This window comes from Sphaerodactylus townsendi, linkage group LG03 (assembly GCF_021028975.2).
Source record: "Sphaerodactylus townsendi isolate TG3544 linkage group LG03, MPM_Stown_v2.3, whole genome shotgun sequence".
Classification (NCBI taxonomy): Eukaryota; Metazoa; Chordata; class Lepidosauria; order Squamata; family Sphaerodactylidae; genus Sphaerodactylus; species Sphaerodactylus townsendi.
The window spans coordinates 89,826,868-89,848,011 of record NC_059427.1 but is presented as its reverse complement, the minus strand read 5'-3'; the positions used below and the strand labels follow the sequence as shown (position 1 = coordinate 89,848,011).

Here is a 21,144-nt window from a genome sequence, read left to right as displayed (position 1 = left end):
TGCATCACAGTAACATAAAGAAACTTCATTTCTGGATGGGCGCCAGTTTGGAATCAGGTCAGTCTTTTCTCCAGCATCTAGCTGTTAGGCTGGTAAGCTTGCATGGAAGGTCTTGGATATATTCCCCAGGGTGTTGCAGGAGCTGCGGTCTGATTTGTAAGAAGAGGAAAAGGATGATGTCATCTTCACTTAAAGGCAAAACTAGAAGGAACCGAATCCCCTCCTACCCATTATTGAGCCTATGTTTACAGGAGTTGTAAAATATGGTGAATATGCCAAAATGTGAAGAGTAGATTAAATGTCAGGCACAATGCAGCAATTCTAAAAGGCGGCTGTGAGACCTATAGCTCTCTAGTTTAACAGAACAACAATCTGTGTGTTTGTCCAGGCAAAAGAAAAAGCCTAATTTCGCTGGTTTTTGTTTGAAACATTACATTAAAGCAAGCAGTATCACTCAAATTATGCATCACCTAATTTTTATTTTTAAAGAAGGTCTTTGGAAATCTAATCCCCTGCAGGGAGTTGGTACTTTCATGCTTTGGAGCAGTGTCACATGAATCATTTAAAAAAGTGGAGCACAGCTGCATAGTTGGACTCATCTTCTGCCTTTGTTGGAACAAAAAGCATGAGATTATTTTAAATGCTGATTAGTTTCTCTTGTGTTCTCAAGCAGTGATAAGTATGCCTTAAAATTTATCTCATAATAATAGAAAAACTGTGAATAACACTTGCTGTTTACATATAAACAGCAATCTATCTGTAACACAAGTGTGTTGAATGTTGTTTCCATTTTGTTCTTGAATAAAGCAGTGATAGTATTTTATGGTCACATGCAAAAGTGTAGCTGCAGACTTCTTTAACCAGATTGGGGCATTAGCTACTTTCCCCCCCTTATTGGTATATTTTAGGGGCCTAGCAACACCTGAAAGACTAACCAGATTTATTCCAGCATGCTTTATGGTGGCTCTAGAGTCTAGACTTCTTTCCTATTCTTTTGCAGCAGACTAGCACACCAGTCCCTTTGGAATGGCTAATTTCTTTTCAGACGATAGTGACTGAAGTGAATCTGTGGATCAGTTACAAAGTGCCTTGCTTTGGCCACAAAAGCAATGTTGGACTAGTTTATGCATACTTTCATTAAAAGGGCCTCTTTGTTATAATATTTTACCTGGTTTATTCATTTAACCTAAGGATTGTTCTGGAACAACTTTGATTGTGGCACACAAGCAAATGTAAAGACAAAATGCTGTGCAGTAGGACTAAAGTTGTAGTACTTTGAGAGTGAAGTACACATTTCTATTTATTGACATTTCTATTTATTTACCCAACGTTCACCACAATCTCAGTAGGAATTCAAATTCATTCTGGAGTCTAATAAGGTGTGTATGGATTTTATTTATTTTTAAAAAACATTTTTGTGCTGTCTTTCCATCTAGTTCAGAGTTCCAAAGATGGCAAATAGTAAAAACAGTATGACACATTTTTACAATGCATATATAGAAAACAGTAAAAACAACTCAACAAGACACACACACACACACACACACACACACACACACACACACACACACACAGTCATATACACATAAACAGGAAGAAAGGAAGTAATATCAACAAAACAGCCAAGTCTTCACCCACAATTTTGGTGTCATAACTGAGAACATGCATTTTTGGTTTGCCACACGTCAGACCTCAGGTGGTTGGAAGCATCTGAAATAGGGCCTCCAATCTAGATATTTGAGAAAGTGAGAAATGGATGACAAATTTGCAACCACCAGTGATGGTTATGGAGGGGAGTAACTGCACATGAGGAAAACGGGGAACTTTGTTGTGGTTGGATGTTATAAAAGTAATATACGTTGCAAGAAGAGAGCACATCCATTTTGTAACTATGGTTAGGCACCTCTCTGGATCTCCTCTTTAGGCTTTGGCTATAGTAAGAACAAGGAACAATGTAAATATTCCCAGCATCAGAGGCTTAGTGACTTGTAAGCTGTTCCCCAGAATGTATTTTCTAGGTACCAACATTACTAAACATATAATATGGTTCTCTTTTACATTGAGTGCAAAATTATTTACCAGAACAGCAAAATTATGTCTTTGTGTTCCTTTCACATTGTACATATTGGGGGAGGGGGAATTAGTCTCTGACATTATAAGACCTTTTGGTTGTGCAAAGTCTCCTAAAGATAATGAATGATAGTTAATGAATGCTAAGCTTGTGTTAAATTTGACACAGTGATAAGAAATATGCTTTGCCCTTGATAGTGCTTAGAAGGAAATGTGAGCAGATGTACACATTTCAAGATTAAGTGGGTAAAAAAAACTGCTTAACGGAATGTGTGTGCTGTCAGATCATCACAGTGACATGAAATGTAACAGACTATGTTTTGCTGAATTGTTGTTGTACAGAGGTGTGTTTATACTAGGTCAATAAAGATGCACTGGCTGCATCTGCAGATACAGTAGCCAATTGATCTAATGCAGTTTCTAAAGGCTTTCTATACAGGTGATGTCATCCTTTTAGCTCCATTCCCCTCCCACTCTCTCTCCTCCTTATTAGATATTTCATCTTGCTGCGGAGCATCCAATCGATGAGAGCTTCTCCTGAGGGAGCTGCTGAGAAACGAGCAAAGATAGTAGGAATTAGGACTCGAGCATTCAGTCTTGCTGTGGATGTTGCCTTTTGCAATGCATTAGATTTGTTTTAATTGGTAAAGCTGGTTTTGGATTAACCTTGTATCTGGCTGATACATTAGAATTCTAAGCTATACTGCAGCATTTTAAATTCTGCATTGGAAGGTGGGGGAGGAAAATGGTTTTGATTGCAGAGGCTTTGAACAATTCTGTAGTGCAAACCTGTTAGAATTTAGATCTATACCCTGAAGATACTAACTGTGCATGGATACAATCTGGCAGTCATGATGAGCAGGAGTATAAAGAAGAAACTTTGATATGAAGGATTCTTCAGTCACACAAGATCTACTGAAGAAGATTCTTTGCAAAACTATACTTGCATCTTAAAATGTATAGATGTGGAGAAGGGCAGTGGAAGACTAACCAGCTATGACCGTGCCTTTATTTACAGGAATTCAGGATTCTTCTTTTCCTAGACTGTTGTGTTTAACTTATAACTCCTACAATCTACTTTAGTTCTGCTATTTCAGGCTCAAGTTTTGCCTGGAGAAGCCTACTAAATCACGCTGAAAATTTTCACTGTTCAGTTATGTGTTTCTTAGACTATTTTTTGCAGTAATTATTTCAACACCAAAAGCCACTGAAACACAGTAGGAGCTATAATTTATCACTGTGAAACAAATTCTGCCTAATCTTGTGCCTCAAGATCCACTATATTTGGTTTATGGTTTATAAAGAGAATCTTCTGGAAATTTCACTTTCTTTTCTGTGGCTTTTTTGTGTGAGTGGAAACTTTCCCCTTCAACCTAGGAAATGGCTTTTCTTGTTCGTTGTTATGCCAACTGTCTGCAGCCATGGGCCTCTAAAGTAAGTACCAAATTGTCTACAGGTTTTGCTCAAGCTAACCCCCACCCCCCACCCCCTGTTTCATTTTTAAGAAGTTTTCAAAATCTCCCTGCTGTTTCTGTTCTTTTAGTGCTGAATTTCTTTTATACTTTGTTGGTAGTCTTATGCTGTTTCAGTATGATGCAAGAGAAGTCCATAAATCTGATGTGTGTGTGTGTTCATGTTTGAGGATTTTGGCCTTCTGGAAAGGCTATTTGAAACCAGAGTGGTTATGCTTCTATCATTCTGAGTACAATTTGGAATGGGTCATGCTTTCAAAGTAATAGCCCTTTGATACTATTTAAAGGCAAGTATAACAGTGGATTACTTTTTCTTCTAACAGAGAATATAGTATAAGACAATTGCCCTGAAAGAAACATAATCTTGTTTCATGTTTTCATTATTTTGAAATTTTCAATGCATTTATGCATATTTAATTATGTTAATAATTACTGGTATCCCTGAACTTTTTAAGTTGTTAGAATTGAAATGTAATCACTGCACTGTTGTGACAAATATGCAGAGATTAACATAGGAAGCATATCCAGAATTTTCCTTTCGGTAGATATAGGGTGGTGATTTAATCAGGCTTGTTAATGCACGCATGCCACATAAAATCTATGGATGCTTGATGATGGAAAAGCAAAAATACGCCATATTGCATTTGTAATTTGTCTAATTGCCTCCTTGTATTTAAATGTTCTATGTGTTGTAAGATAGCTGACATCATTCTTCAATCTTCTTCTTCGGAAGACTTAAAACAGCAAGTGTTTTTGAAGCTGATGACTGAGGCAGTTAGCTGCTTTATATATGAAATATCTCTGTTATCCTGACTGATACTTTGAATATCTGGGTCCAAGAGTTTGAAACTATATTATATTCAGGGATTTGTACATCCACCCTGCCTTGAACATTTGCCAGCCCAGATGCTCTGTTTTCACTATTCCCCATCTCCTGTTCCTTATGTCTTTTCCTTGTCTGCCTCCCACCCCATGGTTGTAACAGTTCAGTATTAACTTAAATGGGAAAGACACTTGTGCAATGGAAGCTATTAAACTGCACGCTTGTGTCTGTTCCTCTTCCATCCCTGTTGAATGAAGCCTAGAAAGAAGAGAGAGGGCATAAATCTTGCACAGTGTTGCTGAATTTCCCTGCCCAGGGGGATGAACTAACGCTGTGACAACTTTTCCGATATTCCTGCTTGAGAAACTATGCTGCATTAGGGCAGTGCATATTTATGCTCATGCACCTCCTCACACCCACCTTAATTACTATCGTTTTAGTGTAAGGAGTGCTGTCCCTTTAAAGCTAGCAGATAGAATGTTTCAGGTTTTGCTGCCATGGCACTAAAGTGTGTATCCCAGCAGCATTAGTATTTGTTACAGATTACATTAGTTTGCTATTCCAAAGATAATTGTGCCTGAATTTTGTGTTCAGCACAAAAGCCTGGTTTTCGTGGACTTTCAGTGTGCCCTTGAAAACCCTCAGAACCATATCTTTTCCACTCCAGTTTACCCTTGTTTGCTGTCCCCCCAGCAGTGTTAGGGACCATTTTAAAAATGATGATGTTATCTAACTACTCATGCTTGGTTGTGTCATGATGTTCTGAGCCCCAATAAAAGTGAGAGCAATGCATACTGGCTTCATAATGAATAGGTGAACTTTTTTTGCTCCATTTAACAGGCTTCGCCTTCTCTGTTACCAAAACTGGTGGGATACATTTTGGGAGCAAGGTTTTGATTAACTCTCATGACCTCCTTGAGTTAGTAAACCACATTAGGGGAGCTTTTATAGATTAATGTGTCAGGTATGTATTGATTTCAAATATTTATATCCCACCTTATTTAGACTCAAGGCAGCTAACAAAGTGAACTTGAGAATGCACAAAAACAATATAACAGTCCATCAACAAGATAAAAACAACACAAGATAAAAACTCTGCCAGATCTGCCGAAAATAGGCTCCATCAAATACCCTCTGTGTTCAGAAAGTTTTATTTCATAGTGTGAAGATGCACTTCACACTGATTCTGCTAAACCATTATAGCAGACTGGGCCTACCAGCCAAGATGAACAGTACTAAGAAACAAGCAGATACAAATTCCCACATTACAAACTGTAGGTCTCTGGCTGTGTCCTTTCAAGGTATTCCAACATGACCTATCTGTGTAATAATATTTTCTTGGAATTCTATGTTTTGTTGAATTGGCAGGGAATACTTTATATCATCCAATTCTGTATGTCAGGAATGAGACCTCTAGCATTCTTTGCATAGCCACTTTGGCATCAAATGGAAGAAATGAAAAGAAGATCTTTCCTATTCATTTAACTTGCTCTAACTTCTATTTCATCTCTGAACACTGAAACAAATTAGAGCTTGAATTGTGGATTAAGGGGTGGTTCTGCCAACACATCTACCCTATGTTACCTTCAAAATTTGACCCACTAAATACAAATTGAAGTTGCATTATATATAAATGCCAATTGTTTAGGTTGTGGGGTTTTCCCCTCTCCCAGCCTGGATTTGCTGGGTGTGCCGTCACTCCTTCCCCTTACCCGGGTGATTTCTGGCCCATTCTTTCTCAGGTGGCTTGGGAGCCGATGTTCAGCTGGCCTTGCCTGTCCCAGGCCCTGGGTCAAGGTCCGCTCCTGAGTTGACTGTGGCATGGGTGCAACTGGTTGGTCTGTGTGGTAGACCAGTATTGGGCCTCACCTACCCAGGCTGCCAGATCTTTCTGGGTCCAGGCCTCTCTCCTCATCCCTCCTTCCCTCTCTCTTTCTCACTCATACTCTGTCTCCCTAACTTGCTATCCTCATCCCTCTGCTCATAAGAACATAAGAACATAAGAACAAGCCAGCTGGATCAGACCAAAGTCCATCTAGTCCAACTCTTCTACTCGCAGTGGTCCACCAGGTGCCTTGGGGAGCTCACATGTAGGATGTGAACGCAATGGCCTTCTGTGGCTGTTGCTCCCGATCACCTGGTCTGTTGAGGCATTTGCAATCTCAGATCAAGGAGGATCAAGATTGGTAGCCATAAATCGACTTCTCCTCCATAAATCTGTCCAAGCCCCTTTTAAAGCTATCCAGGTTAGTGGCCATCACCACCTTCTGTGGCAGCATATTCCAAACACCAATCACACGTTGCGTGAAGAAGTGTTTCCTTTTTGCTCTCTCCACTCCTCCTTCCTCCTCCTGCTCCCTCTGTGTCCTGCCCTTTCCTATTCCCTGCCCCCTCCCAGTCCTGCCCTCTTAAGCCATTCCCCTAACTCCCCATTGGACTGTGGGCTGTCCCTCTGGCGGGCTGTTGCCTATTGGCTGCCTGGCCTGCAACCCCATTTGCCTTTTAAGCTTCGAAAAGGCAGGGGCTGCTTCCTTCCTCCCATCTGGAGGCATCATCAAGGCCAGGCTTCTGGTGGGCTGGGGCCGGAAAGCTGGACCTTCACGCCCCCATGCTGGCCCTCCTGCCATCCTCATTCACCCATCACTGATGCTGGGGGTCTCATCTCATTCTTTGCCAAAGTGAGGCCAGCTGTAGGCCCTGTTGTGACTGGTGTTGTCCTCCTGGGCTGCCCTGACATGCACTGGGTGAGTGCAGGGGAGGTGGGGTAGTACTGGATGGTGGCTGGAAGGGTGCTGGGCAGTGATTGGTGGGTTGGGGGAGCACCAGGCATTGTCTGGGAACACGTACATGTGCTGGGGTTGGCCTTGGTGGCGGGGAAACCCAGGCTTCTGGTGAAGTCCAGTGCAGTAGCTGCCACCATCTCTGGACACAGGTATTTTCGTTATTTGGAAGATTCATCTTTTTGAAAGGTATAGATCTAACAGATAAAATTTTAATGTTAATATGGCTGATAAGGATATTCGATGCTAGAAATGTTGACAAGAATAACAGTATTTTGAATACAGGTGTTCTAATAACATAAAGACAGTGTTAGTTTTATGTTTTAATCTGTTATTGGCAGGGAAATTTTGTTTAACACACTTTACTCATTTTGGTTCTGGTGCACTGTAAGGACCTAAAGACACATGGCTCTTCTTGAAATAATTAATGGTCTCTGGAATGAGCCCAAAATGATGAGGGATGACAGGCTCAGGGGCACAATGTTTGCAGTGTTTATATGCCCGAAGTACAGAGAAATAAGCAGGAGGTGCTTGAAATTTTAATCTGAATGGAGTGCTATGATTTGGTAGGCATTATGGAGACTTGGTGGGATGATCCTCATGATAGAAGTCTGGCAGTGGAGGGATACAAGTTGTTTAAAAAGAACTGCAAGAGTCAGAGATGAGAAGGTGCAGTTTTGTACATTAGGAAAGGGTATGATTGTTAGGAAATATTGGTGCTGTGGCAAATGTCTAGGTGAGAATAAGTAATGGGTGGACCAATTGTGTTGTGATTGAATTTTATTACAGATCATCTGATCAGGCTGAGGAGAAGTATGCTCTCATCTTGGCACAACTGGCCAGTATATCCAAACAATATGATCTAGTGGCTATGGGCAATTTTATTTTCCCTGATGTGTACTGGAACATGCCCTCTATGCTTTCATAGAGATGAAGAGTTGGTAGATGAAGTGAGAATGGAAGCAATCGCATGTTATTAGAATTCTCTCTTTTGTGGACTGTTAAAAGGTGTTTGTTGTCAAATATGTATGTTGGATTTTAGCAGGACTGATTTTTGTAAATTTAGAGAGATAATGGGAAGGACTCCATGGAAAAGAGTGTTGGAAAGGAAACGAACAAATGCAGGGTGAACTGTTTTTAAATCTGAGTTGTTCTGAACTCAAACTGTAGCCATTCCAACAAGATGGAAGCATGGTAGGAGATCCAAGAACTCGGATGAACAGAGAGCTCTATGTAGAGCTGAAAAACACATTATGTTTTTGATGGACTCCGTTTCTGTGGCTTGGAATAGCTCTGTTGGTATCCCATCTGCTTCTGGTGATTTGTTTGTCCCAGTCACTTTCTAAAATCATAGGCTCTTCTCAAAAAGGTTCTTCTTGGAAGGAATTTGTCATCCCTTCATTTCTCTCTTCAGTGTATTCTTCCCATCTTTTCTTTATCCTGTTCAGTTAATGAATTTCCATGATTGGAGAAGGGCAAATTTCCCAATTTTTAAAAAGTGAAGGAAGGATAGTCCAAGGAACTTTTGGCTGGTCAGTTTAACCTCTGTTCCAGGAACAGTCTTGGATTGGATTTATACAGATCTAGTGAATAGCTTGGTGATATGAAACAGTCAGAATGGATTTATCCCTACTAAATCCTGTCAGATTAATCTCATTTGGTTTAGGTTTGGTAGATTGTGAGATTGTGATTGTGAGATACCGTGGATAAGGCATTCAGTAAGGTTCCCCATGATATTTTGATCGTCAAGTTGAAGAGGTGTGAATTAGGTTTTAGGGTGGTTTGATGGGTTGAGAATTGGTTGAATAATTGCATCCAAAGTGTAGTAGTTAATGGCTTCTTGTCTGATTGGAGGGTAGATGCCACAGGGTCCAGTTTTGGGCTCAATGGTTTTTAATATTTTTATCAGCAATCCAGATGAGAATATGAAGGGACCATATCCTTTTCCACCGAAAGATCTAAGTGAAGTCAGTCATGAAGTCAGTAAAAGTTGCATGTTTCCATAGGTAAAAATTGTCCCGAATCTCTGTAAGCATTAAATAATAATTTTAAGTGCAACTTTTGTTTCCTCTGCTTGTAGCTCATCCGATGATCATTTCAATTGTAAAAAGTAGATAATAAAATTTGTTTTTCCTGGTGATCCCACGCACATGTTGTTCTTGTGTTTGTTTGTTTATTTTTGTTTTAAATGAGCAATCACAGCCATGAGAAAATCTATGGAGGCCAGGTCTATCCATTGCTTCTTAATGGGAGGTAGATCTGCCTTCTGAACAACTGTGATTCTCATAAGGCGGCATTGAATCCACAAAGATTGTTCATTTAAAACCAAACAAAAATAAACACAAAAACGACATGTATATAGGATCACCAGGAAAAACAAACTGTATTCATCTTCTTTTTAAATTAAAATGGACATTGGATGATCTGCAAGCAGAGGAAACTCCTGGGAACGTTCTGCCACTGGCGATGGCAGCATGGAGGCTCCTGAAGCCGACACAAAATGACAGGTGCAACAAAAAAGAAAGTAGGATCTCTAAGGTGCGGGGTGGGGAAGCAGGAAAAATGAAACATAACTTTGTGTGCCCCTCTCTGACTAAATCCTCAATCTCCTATAAAGTGGTAAGAGTGATTTGTTTATTTAATTTTTTTTAAAGTAAGGGACCGGGGGGGCGGGGGGGGGGGGCAACAACAACAAGGCAGGCACTAGGACTTCCGCGGAGCATTCTGCTGCAAATAAGGTCCAGGGAGAAGTGGCGGATGAATTTACAATTGTACTTAGATCTTTCGGTAGAAAAAAGTATAGTCATTAAATGTGCAAATGACACCAGATTGAGAGAGGCTAGAGAACACTACTAGAAGATGGAGGTAAGGTACAGTCAGACTTGGATACAGTGGAAGAATGGAGAGATATGAACAAGATGTGATTTAATAGAGTAAATATAAGGGTGTGTGTGTGTGTGTGTGTGTGTGTGTGTGTGTGTGTGTGTGTGTGTGTGTGTGTGTGTGTGTGTGTATGTGTATACACACACACACACACACACACACACACACACGCACAGGATCTTGGGGTTTTAGTGGACTGCAAATTGAGAATGAGTAGCCAGTGTGATGCACAAGCTAAGTAGCCAAATTTGATTTTTGTTTGTAACACGATAAGAACATAAGGAAGAGCCTGGTGGATCAGACCAGAGTTCATCTAGTTCAGCACTCTGCTACTTGCAGTGGCCCACCAGATGCCTTTGGGAGCTCACATGCAGGATGTGAAAGCAATGGCCTGCTGCTGCTGCTGCTGCTTCTCCTGAGCTCCTGGTCTGCCAAGGCATTTGCAATCTCAGATCAAGGAGGATCAAGATTGGTAACCATAGATCAATTTAAATCTGTCCAAGTCCCTTTTAACTCCCGCGGATCCAGGTTAACGGCCATCACCACCTCCTGTGGCAGAATATTCCAAGCACTGCATGAAGAAATGTGCCTAATGTCTAGGACACGAGTTGTGGTAGTGTCCCTGTATTTTATTAAGAATTTTTATTAAAACTATTGTCCCTGGCCTTTGGCTGAAGAGATGGTTTCCCCCATCTGGTAATGTGAATTTTTAAATAGTTTTTATGAATTTTTAAATGGTTTTTTTATGAATTTTAATATGTTTTATTAACATTTATAAGTTTTAATAGATTTTATGGATTTTAAATACATTTTGTTGTTATAGTATATATTACAATGGTTTTTGCACATACAGTAATCTCACTGCTAATGTCATATAGAGAAACAAGGTTCCATTTTTTTCCCCAAGCAATCTGACCATGGGACCCAAAAGAAAAGCTTCTGGCTTCATTTGCATATTGTATAGATAATTTGTATAACTTCTGAATAGTTAAATGTATTTGTATCCAGTTTTTTTACTTTACTACAAGTCCGCCATAAATGACCCTTCATGATGTTAACATTTCCAACACACATTCAAAATGTTTTTATACATTTTTGCAAATTTGTCCAAAAGCAAATACCAACACTGCATCATTTTATAGACATTTTAAAAGATAAAAACAATATAGATTTAAAAGTTTTCAATCACATATCCTCCCATTGTTCCATTTTTGTATTATACCCAAAGTTAATTGCCTTTTCATCATGTGTCACCATAGAGGTTCCAAGGCAAGGGGTTTAGAAGAGATGGTTTGCCAACGCTTGGTTTAAGTACAGATGGTTTGCCAAATACCAACCCTTCCTCTCCAACATCTTCTTTGGTGGTCTCCCATCCAAGTACTAATCCTGCTTAGCTTTCAAGATCTTATGAGTTTGGGCTGTACTGTACCATTCCACATCTCTGAAAATGCTACAAGGTCACCGTAAGTGAGCTGCAACTTGATAGCACTTTACACGCTCATGATATTAGGCAGGATACCTGCTTTCAGTAGCACCTGAAAAACTGTATCAACTGCAACAGAATGTTAAATGGCAAGTTGCATTTTTCCTTTCTCTGGCCCCTTCCACACATGCAAAATAATGCATTTTCAAACCACTTTCACAACTGTTTGCAAGTGGATTTTGCTATTCCGCACAGCTTCAAAGAGCACTGAAAGCGGTTTGAAAGTGCATTATTCTGCATGTGCGGAAAGAGCCTCCGTTTCCTAGTGAGAGACTTAGGCCATTTCTGCATGGCGGCAGAAGTGGCTGTCCACCAGCTTAATTAATGCCGGTGGAGGCACAAGACTGTTTGCACGGTCTTGTGCAGATGCTGCCGAAGCTGCTGTGCGCCGCAGAGGCAGCTCTGCATGGAGCCGCCCCCGGTCTGCTTGTGTTTACCTTGTGTTCCCTCCGAGGCTTCAGAGGGAGGAAGTGACATGTCCACGGTGCCCTCTGTCCCACGGGGGTTGGAGGGCAGCGTGGGTGTGTCCCTTCTCTCTTCGGCTCCTCAGAGGGAACACAAGGTAAACAACACTCACAAACAGGCAGTGCCTGAAAGCGGCGCTCTCACGCTGGTGCCCTTCGGACCATGCCAGCAGGAAGATGACGCTTTTCAAAAAACACACGCATGGAGCGTGTTTTGAAAACAGTGTTTTCGTGCCATTTGGGGGGGGGGTGAGCATGGTGCTACTACAGCAGATGTGCAAACAGCGCCCTAGGGACGGTGTTTTCACCATCCCCAGGGCGCTTTTTTTTGGCTGTGCAGAAGCGGCTTTAGTATTAGTTTCTATGGAACATTGAACTCCGTGGAAGGAAGGATCTTAGGTTGTTCTCAGATGTTACAACAGACTCTCATGAAGCTGAGATTTGTACACGAACACTGCACTGTTTTTGTTTGCTTTTGATCAAGGATAGCTGGGTTCCCCATAATGTATGAATGTGTGCCCACTGATGAATTAGAGTTTATTTACTCTCCACAATATATTTTTAAACCCTGGTTTTTTCAGGTATAGAATGTAAGGTTGTGGGGAGTTAACATTTCCATTTGGACATGGCAGGGAACCACAATTTGTTTTAAATTAACAGTCCTTTATCACCATCCACACAAGAAGGCAGGGATAAGAGAATTGAATTTAAGAGCATGGCTATAAGCTGTGTTCATGAACAGTCTCTGCTTAATTAGAGCTTACTGTACCTGAATTCAGGTTTTGGGGATGTGTACAGAGACAATTGATTAGCACTGCCGCTTGACTGGCTTATACAACTCATATGATGCTACTTGCTATTCAGTGAACTAATTCTCTGTTTGGGATGTACTTCAAATTGCACAGCAGTTGATCTGTGTGGGGCAGCTGGATAGATGCTCTGCACAACCAGAAGATGCTGAACTGAGATGCTCTGTTCTGAAAAGCATGAACATGGACTTCAAGACTTTTTCTTTTCTTTACTGTTCTAATCTGAACACCAACTAGCACTTCACTGATGCAATTTACTCTTTCTTACTAGAACTTAAGAGAAGGCAATTTGCAAGCTTTATAGGAAGAGGAAACCCCATTTTCCCTAGTCAGTCCTTGGTTCTGGCCTTCCTCCCCTCTGTACGTCTATCTTCACAGTCCTGCTTCAGTTTCCTGCCTCACCATGAAGGGTGGAGTAAAATAGGCATGTTGGGGCAGCAAGCTGGATTTTATAGTACTGTCTTCCCCTTGTTACCTGCTTGTAGCTCTTGCCACCATGTTTTCACTTGGTATTTTGGGGTGGTAAACTTTTTTGAAAGGGGAATGCACATCTACAGATGTTGGTGCTGCTTAATAAAGTTTTTATCCTCCATTTTTAAAAAATCTTTTTTTATTTCAAACCTTTAGTTCCCTTGTGTTTGCAGAAACTCATATCCTAACACTGGCTGGCTTTGTTGTATTGATTTTTCAGCGATTAGATAAAAGAATGCACTTCTTCGAATCCAGTGAGATTCTCAAAGGAGCAACTTTTTTTGTAGAAGAAGCAGATATTCATATTACCCATGTTAACTGTTGCTTTTGCATTCCTTCATGTCTACTGATTATAGAATTTTCTAAAAAATAAACTGATGCCCAAAGATCATAAACAGAGATTTCCAAGTCTAGTTGATTTCTTTCTTGAAATCAAAAGTGCTTAGTAACTTGAAATAAATTACTTTTGTTACTCTGAACTTTATTTTAAGTGGTTTGTGACAGTTTAAAATTCTTGTCTACTTAGTGGAACAAATTTTCATTGCATTCTCAGTAAGATTGCAGTAATTAAAGACAGGTGTAAAACTCATGGAAGATTGTGCAGCATAAATGCTTTTGCACTCTTGGATGTTCTTCTCCTCTTATATCTTTAATGGTACATTGCATTTTTATCTCTAATGACTTGATAATAGGAATATTGCTGACTTGTTTGGCTTGCTTATTTCATCATTCTATAGATTTAGGAATATTTTTACTTAAATTATTATAGCTTTTTACCACACTATTCTAAATACATGAATGTACAAATGTTATCTTTATCCAGCAGAATTATTAATGCGACTTGTATAGGGAATATTTTATGTAAAGTGACTCTTCAATGAAAAACAAAATAATGGAAACAGTCACTTGTAGGATTTTTAGATTTGCTGGCTTAGACTGTGTATATTTACATTAACAAATGTGGCAAGATACATAGTTAATTCTCTTGCCTGTTGTTGGGCCATCAATCATGAGCCACATATAATAGCTTTAATATGTGGGGAGAAATTATTACTATATTGTTGCATTTGCTATAATAGAGAATTATGTTTTAAATGCGAGGAAAATAATATTTTAACATTTTAGTGACAGTATGAGAACTCCATGGGTCACTAATGACCTGGTGCTTGCACGGGAGACTTCCTTTACCTTTATAAGAAGAAAGTACTCTGAGAAGTGAGGTCTTTGAACAGTAGCAAGCAACCTATCCTTGATGAGTCATGCAAGTTGCATGGTATCTAGTTACCTGATGGTTCCTGCCAGGCCTGGCCCCAGTGAATCTTTCCTCCAAGGCCAAAACAATCTGCTCTCCTAGTGGTTCTGGTGGGTTTTCCGGGCTGTATGGCCGTGGTCTGGTGGATCTTGTTCCTAAAGTTTCGCCTGCATCTGTGACTGGTATCTATGGCAGATACTATCAACCACATCTTTGCATAACATGTTCCACCCAAACACTTACTGATTGGTTCCCCACCCTGGGACATGGACAATATATACCCCAAACATTCCCTTCTCTTGTTGGTGATTCCTTTGCTGAGTCTTTCTATTTCATGTTGTGCCTTCCTCTATTCCTGCTGCCTTGAACTTTTCCTATTTTTTTTAATGAATGTTTAATTTTTCAATAATAATAAAGAATAATAATAAAGAATTTTTCAATAATAATAAAGAATAAAGTAAGGAAGCAATAAAAATAAAAAGTACTGCAATAGTAGAAAAATGGCTCATATCTTTGTTGCAGTTCTGGGCTCTGAGAGAGCTGATATAATTGTGCCAAATAATGCTCTGTAAAAGTATAAAATACTCAACATATTTTACAAAAAATTAAGATTAAACACACAATTTTAAAAGATATTTTCCCTAGCTTTATTGTCTTTTCCTATGAGTATTATTTTCTCCTATTGTGACATATTATGTGGAGAAGTCTGGCTTGATTTGATTTAGAACCTACTGATTTGTCTTTTTGGCAGTCCACAGTATTTGTAAAACTCTCCCAACACCTAATTTCATAGGAATCTTACTTTCTTCCTATCAGCTTTCTTCATAGTCAAATTTTTGTACCCATATATAGTAATAGCAAATACTATGGCATGGATTAACTTGATCTTAGTTGCTGGAGATGCATCCTTACATTTATTCATGTTTTCTAGCTCCTCCAGGGCTGCCTTTCATGGTCTCTATCTCCTTTTGATTTCTTAGTGTTTATCTCCCTTTTGGTTGAGGATGGAACCAAGGAATAGGAAAACTTTTAACTATTTTAATTTCTTCATTGTTTACTTGTTGTGTATCTTTGGTGATAACTTTGGTGTAACTTTGGTGTAACTTTGGTGAAAGTTGTGTAACTTTTTTTACTTTGGTCACGGATATATTTTAGAATTGCATTTTTTAACTGAAAATTAAATGCACTAGTAGCAACTTTTCAGAAGTCTGTTTGAAACAACAAAAATTAATAAAAGCTAGATATACTTTTTGCATTTGAAAATCATATTCAAGGTAAATCAACACATAATTTTTATATAAGGAGAATTGATGTTGCGCTATCTGCATTTTGAATTGAATGTACATTTAATCTACTGAACAGCATCCTTGCTTTTCTCTTTGCATATTTAGTAGCGCTTATTCTACAAAAGCATCGAAAGCACAGTAGGAAACTGGTAATCAGTATATTCATCTTCTAAGATATTTGCTCATTGTCCTTGAAAAGAAAGCTAATTATTAAAAGCTATCCAGTGTAGTACAGAGAGGTATGTAGTAATGCACCGCTGACCCAGCAGCACCGTGGTCGAGCGCTGGAACACCTTACAGCTTCCTACGACGCTTCTAAGGTCGGCACCGCACTCCCCACTCCTCATCCCCTATGAGTCACGGGTGGAAGTGAACTGTCTGAAAGAAGCTCAATCACCCGGGTGCCGGGACAATGGCTGCCGTTGCCCCAGGTGAGGATTAGGCGCTCAGACAGCTGTACGCTCCTCTCCTCAAGACGTAGCCAGGTGAGATCATGCATCACCATGATGATCTCCCGACCTCCCGCTCTCCAGCGAACTCCCTCCGTTTCTCTCCCTTCTACACGCCCGATAGAGATCACAATAAAGGTGCCAGGGAACCAGCACGCGGGAGACTTCGCTTTAGGAACCACGGACCTCCAGCGCTCCCGCTGCTGGCGATCTCCACCAGATGTTATCTCAGCGTCTCGTCCTGCGATTCTTGGCGCTTGACCATGTGGGTCGACTTCAAGCTGGTGTCAGAAACCCGGGAATCCCTCGAGACCTCCACCCTGCTCACCGTGCGCCTGGGGAAGGGCAGCGGTACGACCGAAGTCCGCTGGATCCGGGCGCAGAGAGATCCAGGGACCACACCGCTTTCGGTATTGCCTGTCCTCTGGATGTCCCGGCGCATCCAGAACTTCAGCGTCCCTAGGACACTCTCGTCCCGGCCAGGAACACCGGTGGAGTATGGAGAGCTTGCAAAAGCTTAGGGCTTCTTATGACAAGCACGTTAACGAACTGAAAGCGTTAAGCAGCGAAATGCGGCAGGAATGTCTCCAGTAAAGAGAGGGGAGCTGCGCCAAAATTGGTTCCCGAGGAGATTGAAGCTCTCAATGTCCATGAGGTACCCAGAAGGGGGGACATTGAATCTTAGGGACTGGGAAAACATCGGGCGCACTTCTTCGCACAGAGCCTCGCTTAGCGCCGATGTCACTGCTTTACTGGCGGTGGAGACAATGTTATCGTCGCCAAATCCAGCCTGCAGACCTATGGCTCCCCTTGCTGTAGGCCGCCCTCCCTTTTCGGGATCCTTTTCACCTTCAATTTCAACCCCGGAATTTTCTCTATCCGGCTAAATTGGACGCCCTTCGTCCTCCTTCTGCCCCCCTTGCTCCTCCGCCCATTTCACCAGGATTCTCTCAGCGGCTCCAGTCCGCCCCTCCTGCTCCTCGCCTTCATTTTCCGTAAACCACTGCATTCCTCCGTCGAAAGCGCCAAACGTAATGGCGCTGAAGTTTCAAACGCATAGAAGCCTATTATTAGCCCGCGATCTGCAAAGAAAGAAACCCTGACGAGGAAGGCGATGCCGATATTCTCGCGTATTGTGCCTCCGTCCATTTCACAGATACCCGAGGGGAGGATGGCGCATTGTTCGCTGGTTGTCGAAAGTGCCGCCCCTTAAGCATATAACATCCCTCCACTTCCAGAGGAAGCTTCGCCAAGCCGATGACGCGAGACGTAGGAATCACTAGCCCTACGATGAGAGGGCATGCTAGGAGGCAATCGCGAGGAATCAACTTAATGGTTCCGGGCGACTGGAAGACCACCTTCCGCGATGCTCACTGAGCCCTGCACGAATTTGTGATCTGGGAAAGCGAGTTCCGCCAGCAATGCTTTAGCAGGGCAAAGCCCGCCTCCGTAGGCGCGCCTCACACCGCCCTTGCTTACAACTTTACTGGCTGATGCCTTCAGTAATTGCCCAACAATCAGATTTGTCCTGCCTGAGGGCCCACTTACTTACGTGATTCGCCTCTGGGAAGTCGCGGCTTTACAAAGGCGTTTTGTCAAGGTCCCCAATTCTGGCTGTAGCCCACACAGAGCTTCTCCGCCATGCTGGCAAAAGCCTCCCAAGAGCCCTATGCCGAAGTTTGTGAACAGGCTCCAGGAAGCGCTCAAGAGGCGGGTAGATAGCGAAGAGTGCCCAAAAGCGAAGCTCCTCCCATGCGCCTACAGCTAAGGCAGAACAGCCTCCACCCGAGGAGTGCCGCCAGAGCAATCACGGGCCTGGGCAAAGAAGACCCTGAACTTGGCCGACATGCTTAAAGGCTTGCCAGGACATCGGGTCTTCCGCCCACCAAGCTAGCCTCACTCCTCGGCTTCGCGGCACTCTCTCCCAACCGCCAGAGGGACAGCCTCAGGATGATTGCTTTTAACTGTGGCGAGACCCGGACACTTCCGAAGGGGGGAGTAGTAGGCAGCCCGGTGGGGGGGCCTATAACCCAGATGGAATGGAGGGTCCTCCCCCCCCAAGAGGAGAAGGCCACCCAAGACCCGGTGCCCACGACATGCCAGAGAGGCTTCCATTGGAGAAGCGGCTTTACCGCCCGTCCGGAAACTTCGCTACCGCCAGTCTCCCCAGCCCAGGACCAAGGAGGGAGAATATTAGAGACAGACCCCAGACACCAAGGCCCACGCCCAAACCGCCCCCACTTTCGTGGCATCACCTCTCGCGTGCACTCCAGCCCATCTCCTTCAGAAGTTCCCCCATCGGCGGTCCCTTGTCGCCCCAACCCAGTATGTATGCGACTCCCATCCCTACCGGGACCATATTGGTGCTGTGGTGCTGCCTAAGGAAACCTCCGCCCAGCTGAGCAGGGGAAGTGTTCATCATTCCCGGAGTAATCGACTCCCACGCACCAGGGACCCATCCCATCTCCAGATACTGGGACGAACATCCCGCGCAGGAGTTGCCCACTGGAACCAGCTGCGCACAGCTGATCCTCTCCTGCCCCATCGCGCTGCTCCGCTGCCGCACTCCAATAAAGGCTGCACAAGCCCCGCACGTAACATGCGCGCAGAAAGCCAGCACCACCATCGCGGCGGTGGAAACACCCATCGGAGTCTCCCGCATGTCGTACCTGGAGCTTGCCCTATGGGGAGGGATGCATGTTTAAGGGCCTGGTAGACACCGGCAGCTGATGTGACTGTCATCAGGACAGCCGAAAGTGGCCTGACCAGTGGCCCGACCGAGGCCACGCGACATCTGGGGGGTGGGGGGAAACAAAACCGCTTGAGGAGCGGAGCATCCGCCCGCTCACGGGGTCCCATTACACAGCCCAGGACTGGAGCGACAGCTCACGCAGTACGCCCCATCGCTTTTGGACATCCATGTTAATCTCTGGGAAGAGACCTCATGAGCCAGGTCCAAAGCGACCCTTAGTCTGGGATGGATAAATCCATCCACGCAGATCACTAATCCCGATTGTACCTCCGAATTGCCTTCAAACTTCCGCGGAAACTACCCCCTTTCTCTCTTTTCTTTTTCCCTCTATCCTTCCAACCAGCAGAGGCCGTGGAGGGCCAATTGGCTGACTGGCCCTCCCTGGATTAGTAAAATCTGGAGGCCCGTCCTGATAACAAGCAGCACTGCCAGGACCAGGCCCCAGTTTAAAAAAGGAGGCTGCCGCGACCACAAATTCACCCACAAACCAGTTTGGGCGCCTCCAGTGGTGATGGTATTATAGCACCATCATCACTTCTAAGACGCTGGCAGCGCAAACCGCCCCTTAGAGGAGTGGTTTTCAAGGGCGCTTATTCCCCAAGATTATTCGATCACAAAATTTTAGCACCATCCAGCCCCCCTGCGTTGGCCACCAAGGTCACGGTAAAGTACGATTTCCCTTACAAGGAAACCCCCCTCTGCATGTAGGAGTCCTCTGCTCTTCCAACCGCTACTGAATGCCTTTGTTCCCCTGAAGCACCCATCCGACCCCAAAAGAGCTCCAAAAGCCCCTTTCGTACTACTGATTAAGCATGCATACCCACAATCCCCCCCAGGGTCCGCTTCCACCCCCTGCCCTCCCTGTCATATATAATTTTTTAAAGAAGAGAGGGATAGGCGGCCCCCCCAGCAGAATTACATTAAAAGCAACCTTCAACTACACGCGGTCTGCAAAATAGCCTCACACATTAAACTCTAACTTCGAATAAGAAGCTTCGATCTTGATCTCCCGCCACCCGCTCTAGAACCGAGAGCTCTGGCGGGGACCTCGGCCCCCTCCTATAACCTGGGGAAGGGGGTGTGTTTCAGTCCTTATTCCTACCAGGCTCCTGTAGTTCCGACTACGCCATGACCCAGACTGCCAGCTTCCATGGAGATGGCTGGCCAGGAGGAAACCAACCCCATCCCAGAGATGGAACACATCTCTCCTGAAGGATCCCATGCCCAGCTGACCCTTCAACGGGAACGCCGGTACGCCTTGACGCCCAGGCGGTCCAAAGACCCGGATGACCTGGGGGAAAGCGATCCAAAGCAACCGCCAGCCAAGCTCAAGAGCTGCTGGGCATGCAACAGCAAGGCCACCCGAGACACCCGAGAACTTCTCTGTGCCGCTCTCTTTGGCGACATCATCACACGCCAACTCGGCGGACCCACCATCCACTTTTGCCTGCTCTTAGCTGCCTCCTGCCGATGGCAATGCGGCCACCCCCTGAGCGAAGCTTTCACCAGACCAACATCTGGGAGCAGTTTGCTCTGCCGCTGCCAGCGTCTCATCTTTCTGCCTGGAGGGCCGAGGTACCTAGGAGTCGGGGAGCCTGCTAAGCTCCTGCCTGCTCCCCGTTTGCAAAGCCCCTGGCGGGTCGGCAGACTTCCTAGCGTGAAGTCTGGCTTAAGCCCCTTTATGAATGCTTTACATCCATCAAGTACTCTATGAGCTGACTGGGGACCCGTCGTCCAAACCCTCCCGGCCGGCAGCTCTCTCCCTTGTCCACCAAGACTGGTAAGCTAATCCACGGAGGTCCAACACTCTGCGCCCGCGTATCTCCGGGCGCTGACGAGGCCGAGGCAGAAGAACCTCGACCCGGGCCCATTCACCGGTTCGGTCAACTGGAACTGCACTGCAGCACAGAGGGACATTCCCCCCGTTAATGCAGCGGAACATCTTGCTCCCGAAGGGTTGGTTCCTGGACTTGCAGGGAGAGAACTTTCAGCTACATCCCTGCTTTGCGGCTCTCTGCCGGGACTCTCTGGTTGCCTTAAGTCGCATCTCAACCATGCGTCCTGCCTCAGGCTCCACCTCCAGGAGCCCAGGCGCCGCCGCCGCCAGCTTCCACTTCTGCCCCTCGACCCCTCTTGCCGGAGCGCCATGC

The 21,144-nt window shown here is 43.9% G+C and overlaps 1 protein-coding gene across 14 annotated transcripts in view; it reads left to right on the top strand.

Moving 5' to 3' along the window:
- RAPGEF6 (Rap guanine nucleotide exchange factor 6) overlaps positions 1–21,144 on the top strand; it is a 206,448-nt gene that overhangs the window by 79,530 nt on the left and 105,774 nt on the right. Inside the window, exon 1 of one of the 14 annotated variants that reach the window (XM_048488518.1) lies at positions 2,603–3,504. The exons of the other annotated variants lie outside the window; for them this stretch is intronic. Within the exon in view, the coding sequence (XP_048344475.1) occupies positions 3,451–3,504 (54 nt within the window). The 5' untranslated portion in view covers positions 2,603–3,450. Of the gene's footprint in view, positions 1–2,602; positions 3,505–21,144 lie in introns of those variants that run through there. 14 annotated transcript variants of the gene reach the window in all.